The sequence below is a fragment of the Miscanthus floridulus genome, chromosome 3 (assembly GCF_019320115.1).
Source record: "Miscanthus floridulus cultivar M001 chromosome 3, ASM1932011v1, whole genome shotgun sequence".
NCBI lineage: Eukaryota > Viridiplantae > Streptophyta > Magnoliopsida > Poales > Poaceae > Miscanthus > Miscanthus floridulus.
Genome location: NC_089582.1, coordinates 4,316,086 through 4,326,322, shown reverse-complemented (window position 1 = coordinate 4,326,322; position 10,237 = coordinate 4,316,086). Strand labels below are relative to the sequence as shown.

Sequence of the window (10,237 nt, the reverse complement as noted above, 5' to 3'; positions counted from 1 at the left end):
GGCCCATGCGGGGGGACGAGGAGGCAAAGCATGACAAGCTAGAGATTGATGGAGCACGCACGTAGAGTAGCATACGTCCAGGTGGCAGCATCCTGTGTCTGGTAGTGGTACTGGGTACTCCGTACTCAACGTGCAAATAAATGCAATGCAACTAGGCAAGGGGCTTAGGTTTAGCTAGTAGGGCGACTAAGGCCGTGTTTGGATCTCATTCTAATAGTGAGATTTTAGATTCTACTAGACAATAAATATAGAATGTGAATTATGAATTAAAAAAAATATTTGGATCTTATTATCATAGTGATTATTATCTTATCTTTGCATAGTCTTGAAACATTGGGTTTAGGGTACATAGTTAGATTCTAAAATCCAAGTGTTCAGATCTCATTCTCATTTTTTCTACCTCATTCTCGCTTATTTTAGAGATCCCAACGGGCCCTAAAGCATAAATGGTCACACCAAATTCACAAAAGAAGAAAAGAAAAAGACACATGCATGCATGGATCCATCTTATTACCTGAGTCTATATAAGCTCCCTCAGTCACAAAATAGGTGGGCGTCTCACATTTCCAAGAGTCAACTAATTTTAAATTTAACTAAATATTTATTAAAAATACTAATATTTATGATACAAAATAAGCATAATTAGATTATCACGTCACGTATTTTTATAGTAAACTTGTTTGAATATACAAATATTGATATTATTTTCTATAAATCAAGTCTAAATTGAAATTAGTTGACTTCTCAAAATGCGAGATGTACACGTATTATCTTGGGACGGGGAACACAAATTTGAGAGCAAGGCTAATTATAATACAGCCTTCCGCCGGCTGTACGTTGCCTACCTATCAGCCCACTGTATAGCTAATTAAGCTGACACTCTGCTATATACGTACTCGCTCTGATAGCTAAGATCACCAGCCAGCTGCATCGTCGGCAGGAGAGGAGATCGAGAGGAGAGCAAAACGGCATGTGGTGCGTGGGGTTCACTGTCACTGCCCGCTGCCGCTGTGCTATTCTTGCAAAGCTGGCCGTGCCCGGCCGGGGATCATCGACACACACAAACATACTACTACTAACCAGCTGCAGCAGGGCGGTCCTGTGCCATGCATGCCTCCACATTCTCCACTCTCCCCACTCTGATAAAAGATGGCAGCGGCCGGCTAGCCCAGGCACTGCAGAGAGAGATGAATAATGCAGGGATATGCTAAAGTGGTAGAGAGAGAGAGAGAGAGGACTGCTTTAGGGCCCCCACCCATGGCTGCTGCACCCTGCAATGGGGCAACGGGCAACGCTGATCGAAGAGAAAATAAGAACTCACTTTGTTTATTTCCTTATTAACTTCATCTCTCTCTCTCTCTCTCTAATTTGCTGCTTTCTCTCTCCTCTTGCAAACATGCATGATCTCTCCACATTTGAGTTGACACAAACACACATACACCAGGAGCTGAGGATTTGAGAGGTAAAAGCAAGGAAGTGGGCGTGCAAGCAATGGCCTACTCCCTCCGTAATGCAATTTTGTCACGTCTTAGTATCTTAAGTTTGGCCAATTATAGATAAAAAATATCAATATTTATGAACATCAAATAAGTACCATTGGATTAATTACGAAATGTATTTTCATAATAAATTGATTTGAAGCCTCAAATATGAATATTATTCACTAGAAACTTGGTCGAACGTGAATTACTAACCCATAGTTGTATTTTTACATAGCAGCAGGATACATACAGCTGATGAGTGATGACTAGCAGCTAGTTCCCATGCCACTAGACCTTGTTCATTCTCTGCACCCCGCAAAGCACTCTGAAACCGCGGGGATATATGTGTGAGTAGTAACAACCAACCACCCCCGCAAAAACATTCTTGCGTCAAATATTCCTTTCCATCCAAATAAAGCTGCTGGTGTGGATCGATTTGATGGCAGTTCCATGCATTCTGCCTATCATTTTGTGCATGGCCATTTGCTGCCTATAAAGCTAGATTAGTCTTGGCACCATAGTACAGTACATGAGTGAAGCAGCAGCCATTTAATTTTGCAAAAAAAAAAAAAAAAACAGAGTTACAGAACTACAGCACTCGCTTCTATCCAATCAATGGCCATACCATACCAAATTAACATTAATTTAGGAAGAGGAGATTACAGAAGTGCTAGTATGTAGTACTCATGCTCAAAAAGGAATTCAAATGTCAAAGGAACAGGAGCTACGAGTTGCTATTCAAATATATTTGTACTGAGCATACACTGCAAAAGAAAAGAGAAAGGCAGGGGAGAAAAAACAGTGCCTGAAGCAGCCAAGGAGGAACAGTAGGTTGCCTTGTACATTTGTCAATTAATTGCTAGCAGACTGTGCACCAGAGTTTCTAGCTGAGGACAAAACCTGTGTATATATACTGCTCAAAAGATGCTGCTGCTGCTGGTGGTGGTGGCATGCTGATGGTGATAAGAGTGGCAGGCCACCACTGTTATGCATCTATCCATGGACACACACACATGATACTTCACTGGAAAAAATGTAACATGCCTACCTCATTCTATCTATGACCATCCTATAGCTGCTGCTCCTAGTTTATTGTTACATAGTCTGAAACCAGAACAGGCCTGGTCTCCACCAACATGAACCCTCTACTATGATGAGTCCTTATCTGAAGCAGTGTAAAACATATCATGTTTATATTAGAATATTTGACTGATTATATTTTTGTATGATGCTATTCCTACTTGATAAAGTTTTTTAAATAATAACACAACAATCTGCAAAAGGTAAAGTTTGCTACTAAAGAGAATGGAGTGGCCCTATATATATCATGATTTCCATCAATACCATGCTCCAGAGGGGACTGACCGTATTGCCGGTATCTTTAATCTGTAATATAAGAGCTTTTCAGAAAAAAAAGCAAAATTTGTGATGAAAATTGCTAGCTAAAGTTGCCCCGGTGAGAGTAGACTTCAATTTATGTGTCTGACAAGTGCAGATTCCTGTTGAAATCTTTTAGGACCATCTATCTCCTAGGGGATTTATACACAAGGTTCTTTAATTTGACCATGGGATTTAAATTGAAGTCCAATATATAATAAAGCTGATGGATAATCTCTAGTTTGTGCTAGAGGTATATTTCATACATAGTACTCTGCATGCTTATTTCGGTTACTACACACTGATCTCTGTTAGACTTGAGATATGATGCTACTAAAACACAGTCAGCACAACTTTCTTGCATTCTCAAAATGCACAAAAGGCTTTACTGTTAGTACATAGTAACACTCATTGCCTAAGCTAACCGCTGCACTTTATTTGCACTCCAGAAAAGCAAAGGCAAGCACATTTGCAGATTTGCTATTGCTCCACCAAAACCACACACCTGCTGCAAAAAGACCACCAGATGGGCCGGGTTGCCCTGCCCTGCCCTGCCCTGCATGGGGAGCTAGCATGCAAAACAAAACATTGCCCCTGCATCTTTTTCCACAAAACTTACCCTACCAAACTGGACATCAAAAGAAGAGGGAATATTAACCTTTGGAGTGATGATAGATACTCCAGAGGTGTGTGTGAGTAAGGAGGATGGGGGTGCTTGTGGCCATCATCCCCTGTTTGCAGCTTGTGTCCAAGCTGCCCTGCCTGCCCCCTCCAAAGAAGCTTCACCTCTGCATGCAAGAAAACACTAGGCATGCTCCAAAAGAAAAAAAAACAATGTGCTTGGCTTGGGCCGGCTACTGGCTAGTGACCAAAAGGGAGTCTCCAAAGTTGCAATCAATCAGAATCAAGTTGTGTGGCACACTAAATATCATGGTGTCACCTCAACAAGGCAACACCCAAGCAAGACATTATAGTGTCAAACATCTATCAAGCATCTCTCACAGCATCCTATCAATCTTAAAGTATCCATCCATCATCCATCTAATCCTACACTACCCTACCCTACCCTACCCTACACTATCCTATCTATCAACTCCTACCATGGGAGGGGAGAGGAGAGGACCTGGCCAGGCCTTGGGCTTCCTCAGCTCCATGCATTGCATGGCATGGCATGCAGATGCAGTAGTGCACGCATGAGGACGAGACCTGAGGCGACAAGAATGACAAGGGGTCATTCCTCACTCCCCTGGTTGCCTTGTGGGTGTACATCTTTTGTTTGTGGCATTCTTCTGTGGGCCTTCACATGCCAACAGCACCCCTACTCTACTACCGCTAGAGGCCTAGAGCTGCAGCTGCTGCTGCTGCTGCAACAACTACCTGTAGCGGCAAGTACCCTTTCCTTTTGTCCCCTCCCAGTCCCAGCCTTCATTCAATCCCTCTCGGCCTCTGGCCTTTTTGCACATCAAACAGACCAGTGAGAGACTCTTTTACACATCTGGAACTTCAGTGCATGCGCATCCATCTTAATCCGTGCACATATAGATCGATCGGGCCCAGTATGCTCACCATCAACCAACATGATATACTATGCACAAGCTCAACTCACCAGATTCGTGACAGATGATTCTGGCTTTGGTAACAATCTGTCAAGACAGCCAGTAACCAAAGATTCGACATTGCTGAAACAGAAACAAACAGGGTTGCGCAGGAAGACGATTGGGGTCGAATTTGAATAGTCTGATTCAGATACATTAAACGACGCAAGAATTTAAACATTGGTACAAGAGGAGAGGGGCGAGGTCAACAGGCAGCAACTTGCATGCTTTAGTTTACAGGCAGGAGGAAGAGGAATGGTAGGTAAGTTGAAGAATTCTAATGATATACTTGTCAACCAAAGAATCTCAGCTCAAGTCTTCACAGTTGCGGGTTGCCAAACAATTGTTGTACTCCACTGTCATCATTGTAGAAGTAATAGTCCTGGCACACAAAAGATGATCAGTTAGTGGTTTATACTTTATATAGGAGCATCAACGGTATGAAAAACTTCAAAATCTACCCTGAATGCATCAAAGCAATATCTAGAGAAGGATGCAGTGAATTGTGTTGAACTACTGATTAACAAGGATGGCATTTAGCATACTGGGTGCATGGACAAGATCAGATAAACTGTCCAGACTAATGTGTTACATCTGGGATAAGATTCATCATAGTTTTAGTAGAGTGGATTACAGACAACATCAACTATGACAAGACAACCTCAGGCATGAACAATGTATTAAACGGTTATAAGAACCAACGAGCTCCGTTCGGCTGGCAGAATTTTGGCTGAAACTGGCTGAAAAAACACTGTTCTGGCTGAATTGTTGTGAGAGAAAAACACTGTTCCGGCTGAAAAAATAAGCCGAACAAGCCGGATATGGGGTAAGCCGAACGGGTGTGAATCTAGCATGTGCGCCGTGAGGCCACATGTCATAAACTCATTGGTTGGTCCCTTAATCAAATCAGTGTTGCGTCAATGAGCAACAAGGATCAATCCAGTTTTGAAGCTCTTTTATTTCCCAAGGGCAATTAGGAAGGATTCTCCATGACACAGGAGGACTCTTTGTTTACATTCCAAGGTGGGAATGGGTGAGAGGTAGTCTATCTCTGGTTGGGATGAGAGTCTAAAGTATTCTTCTTCTTCTTCTTCAGTGGAAGGCTTCCGAGAATCCCTCTTTTAGTTGGCAAGGTCAATCTAGCAGATGATAGGTTTAGAGAGAGCTGGCTTTAGGAGTTCTAGACTTATAGGGCAAATGAGCAAACATCTGTCTTATAGTCATACCTGCAGTTCAGAGAGCTACCTATCCCATATCATGCAAAATGCTATGTAACGACATCTAAACAAATAGATAGCATGACATCTAAACCTTTATAACAATCCAAAATTCCAAATACATGATGCAAGCAGTTGGTGAACTAAAATTCATTCAATCACAATATAAACATAAATTGGCTTCCTAGCAAACTTTTGCATCTACAAGCATCCAGGTTCAGTACCAAGCTCTTAAAAACTGTTATTCTAAGGTTCTCTCAACAATGATTGATCCAGTATTCCAGTTAAAGAAGGTAAGACATGGAAATCTAACCAGATGAATTGCGCAGAACTATCTTGTTCATATGTCACTATCCACAACAATGGAACCAGTGTGGCGTGTCCGTGCTCTTCTAACATTACATAATTATGTACTCCCTCTGTCTGTGTTAGAAGCCTTTGACCAACAATTACTCTACCAGCTATATAACTAACTTTAGGGATACAAAATTGGTGCCAATAGATTTGTATTCAAATGTACTTATTTGATTGAAATTTTGTTTTATAAAAGGGCAAATTAAAAGAATACAGTTGGTCAAAGGCTGTTCTAACAAAACAAAACATGCTTTACATTCACAGATGGAGTACAATGCACCAGCAATTTTGCCTTATCTGGAGCCACCTCAAGCTTAACTATGCACCAGCAAAACTCGGATTCCAAACAGAAACAGAGTCCTAACTCAAGCTTCAGCTTTTCCCATAGTCAGTTCAGTCACCACACGACAGGATACAATTTTGCAAAACAAATTACCACAGAATCACCTATTAATTAATAACTTTACTCCATATAAGTCACATGTTCGGTGCATCCATCCAACATATTCAAAATCAGCTATTTTGGTTCAGTTATACTGTTATAGTAAGCAAAGTTCAAGAAGGCGCTAGGCGGTTTCTAGGCGCTGACCCATAGCCTAGAGCCTAGTCGAGCCTAGGTTAGCCTAGGCGTTTCAAGGCGTTTTTCTAGGTGTTCTATATCCATTCATATTTTACCTGTAAAAGTCTATAAGAAAAGAAAAAAAAACAGGACACTTGTGGGCCAAGAGTTGTATAGAAAGGCCCATAAAGCAGCCTAAGCCCATATCTGAGCAGCAAGCCTTATCTCTAACCTCATCCCCCACCCTATCCCTTCGTACCCCTTCGTATCATCCACCGCACGACTGGCCGCGGTGCCCGCCGTCCTCCATCCCTGCCTCTCCCGTCCTCCGTGCTGCTTGCTGCCCCCGTCCCTGTCTCCTCCGCGCTGGTCGCCGCCCCCGTCCCCGCCTCCTCCGCGCCGCTCGCACCCGCCGCCGCCCTCGTCCCTACTTCTCCGCCTCCTCTGCCACGGCTGCCACCGCCGCACAACGTCCCCAACTCCTCTGCCACGGACTAAAGGCCCTGCCTCCCGGCCGTACCCGAAGCTAGCCTCCTCCAAGCTGCGCTCGCCACCTCTGCCGCTCTGGATCTGCGGTCAGGCCACCTTTCTTCCGCCTACCCCCTTAGGCGAGGCGGCACCCCTCCGCCTAGCGCGTAAGCGCACCTAGGCGAGCGCCTAGTAGCGCCTTTTTGAACATAGATAGTAAGAACCGACTTTCATGTTGAACTACAGTTCCCTCTGTACTAAGAATAAAGCATCACTACTTTAATCTAATCAAATTTGTAGATAACCAGAAGTAGGATGCATGAATATCTCACTGAATGTCACAAATGGGGAAACAAACTATTCCATTTTATTTTCATGCAGTAAAGAAGGATGTACAGGACTCAGATATAACAAAAAAGGTATGATGCATAAACTGGACAATTGTGTCTGTTTCAGGACAGCTACAATCCACCCTCCCACATCCATCTTTCCATCTCTAACACATGTCCAGACAGTGAAGGAATTATCATTTTGCCAATTGATAAACTAAATTCACTGCTGTATGAACTGCCAACCAATATCTCAAATATTGAAAGCAAACACTGAACTGTGGATGTCAACGTTTGTTTCGTTATAGCCAATTGAATAAATAGCATGAAATGCAGTATTTAGTAACCATTTAGGGTGCTAAGATACATTGCTAGAATTCACCATGGCAACACTATATTTGTAGAACTTGGATTCTTAAAATCGTAGCTGAAGATAGCAGAATCAGGATGACCACTCCAGTTACAATTAAGTAATGCAAACATGTAAACCCAAATGACGAAAATGCTACCGAAAAATTTGGCAGACTATGCGTTAGTTTCATGGAAAGACTTACATATTCTATCAATTTCAAGGAACATATAACAACCATAGTTAAAAAATAGGGGCATTGCAGTAATTCCTACAAGTAAAGAGTGATAAATTTTAACCAGTAGGGTATCAGAATACACGCACCTGAAAGTCATTGTGAACCTAGCTTCATATGTTCCAACATTGTTGCAACGCTAGCAGTGTTGTCAACTTGCTGCATATCTACATTTGTTTGATCCTTTTTGTTATCACTTCCACCATTAATTCCATGCTGAAAAGAAGTGGCTGCACCACCATAACCAGCTCTGTATAGAAGGTTAAACCCTGGATACATTTGAGGATATGTTCCATAGGCCGGAGGAACCCGCCTTGGCATCATGCCAGGAACGTTTGTCATGACGCCTTGGCTTGGGTATCCACTCCCATAGGGATAGGCCCCCACAGCAAAATAGGGGGCATGAAAGTAGGGCTGTGCAGCAACAGGTTGTGGCATGTAGCCATTGTACGGGCCATATCTAGCATTGTATGGTTGGTACATGGAGCCTTCATAGCCAGCAGGGCCCCTCCCACCAAAGGGACGTGTGCCACGGCCTCTGTTACGGTAATACGCCTCATCCTTGGGGATAGCAATCTTGGCCTCTACCTTGGTCCCATTCAAGTTGTGAAAGCTCTGCCGCATCACCTTTCCCACTGCTTCCTCCGAATCGAACGTGACGAAACCGAACCCCCTCGACCGGCTCGTCGCGCTGTCGTAAATCACCACGACATCCGTTACAGTGCCAAATGTCTCAAAGTAAGCCCGGAACTCCTCCTCAGTGATGTTATCCCGCAAACCGCCAATGAAGACCTTTTTTGAATCATAGCTCACGTTGTTGCCGCTGTCCGCGGCACCGTTCCCAGCGGGGGTCTGATTGTCCTGGTTCCCCTGGCCCGGGCCTTGTTCAGCCTGCTGAGGCTGAGAGTGCTGCTCGCCCTGGTTTCGCGAAGCTCTTGTCCTGGCCCTCTTAACGTCCACCTATGTACACAAAAGAAAGGCAATCTTATCATAAATTAATAACGGCGTCCACCTATATACACGAAAGAAAGGCCAACTATCAGAAATTAATAACGACATCACATCACATGGCATCTAAGCAAAAGCTCCATCACAGACCGAGTCAGAGGGCAGCAAAAATAAAGCAATTTAGATGCAATGGTGAGCCCGCAAGACGCGATTACATATCAAGCGGACAGCAATACCTGCAATTTCCCGAAGCATGACCCTAAGCTATATAGGATTTGAAAACTGAGTCTCAGATTCATTCGTGTGGGAGCTCATGTGACAACCTCATATCTACCAACGTCGTAAGCAAATAGTAGTAAATCCATGCGGAACAACACCGACCAAGCTCAGAGCCACGCGAACCCAAACCCTGTACGCACCAGCTAGCCTTAACAAGTTCAGATCGGAGCGAGCGGAGACTCACCATGCGTCCGCAGAGGAAGTGCCTGGGCCTGTCCCCGTCGCCGAGCGCGGCGGCGGCGGCGGCCTCGTCCTCGAACTCGACGAAGCCGAACCCGCGGCCGTGGCCCGTCTCCCTGTCCCGCATGACGATGACGGAGCGCACCTCGCCGAAGCGCGCGAAGTGCGCCCGCAGCTCGGGCTCCTGCGCCCCGGCCGGGATCCCGCCGACGAAGAGCTTGCGGCTCTCGCCGGCCTCCTCCTCGCCCGCCGCCGCCACCGCCGGACCAGCAGCAGCAGCCATCGCCGACGAAGAGAGAGAGCGCGCTAGGGTAGGAGCGAGAGGGAGGGAGGGAGGGGCGGCTGGCTGGCGGTGTGCGGGCGGCCTCGGACGTGTGCGCGTGCCGAGTTCAATTTGATTTGTTCGTTCGCGACGGGGGTTTAGCACGGGACGGACGGTCCGGATCGGGCGGGGGCGGGGGCACGGGCCGTCGGATCTGGGGATTATTATTAGGCCGTTCGGGTGGAGGTGGAAGTGGACTTGGACTCGAGACGGGATCCGTGTTGACCGCTGGCCCGCCTGGGTCTTCACGGCAGACGGCACGCTCCGGCTCCGCTCCTCGCCTCGGATACGGTGGACCGGTGACGTGGTTGTTCCTCCGTTTTGACTGGGTCAGTGGTGGACTGGTGGTGGACGCGTAACGGAACAGCCAGCCTGGACCTGGAGGCTCTCGTTGGGCTGGATTCCAGCCAGGCTTAGTTGCAGGCCCAGCCCATCGTCGGCCAGACTACTACAGCACGGCCCACAGCTGATGCTTGACCCCCGGATTCAGACTTCAGAGTTCGACACGAAAACGAACCGCATGCAGATAAACAGATTGGAATTG

General features: G+C 45.6%; 1 protein-coding gene across 1 annotated transcript; it reads right to left on the bottom strand.

Annotated features, from left to right (window-relative positions):
• Positions 1 to 4,574: 4,574 nt before the first annotated feature.
• Positions 4,575 to 9,725, bottom strand: LOC136541275 (heterogeneous nuclear ribonucleoprotein 1-like). Its single transcript, XM_066533089.1, has 3 exons — positions 9,376 to 9,725; positions 8,054 to 8,924; positions 4,575 to 4,835 (listed from the first exon to the last, which is right to left on the bottom strand). The coding sequence occupies exons 1-2, from the start codon at positions 9,652 to 9,654 to the stop codon at positions 8,061 to 8,063; spliced, it is 1,143 nt and encodes a 380-aa protein (XP_066389186.1). The 5' UTR covers positions 9,655 to 9,725; the 3' UTR covers positions 4,575 to 4,835; positions 8,054 to 8,060.
• Between the last annotated feature and the right edge of the window lie 512 nt (positions 9,726 to 10,237).

Excerpts from the sequence above, each read along its gene's own strand:
- LOC136541275 (XM_066533089.1), bottom strand. The coding sequence starts at position 9,654 with ATGGCTGCTGCTGCTGGTCCGGCGGTGGCGGCGGCGGGCGAGGAGGAG. Across the intron at positions 8,925-9,375 it reads ACTTCCTCTGCGGACGCATG|GTGGACGTTAAGAGGGCCAG; the intron begins GTGAGTCTCCGC and ends TTGTGTACATAG.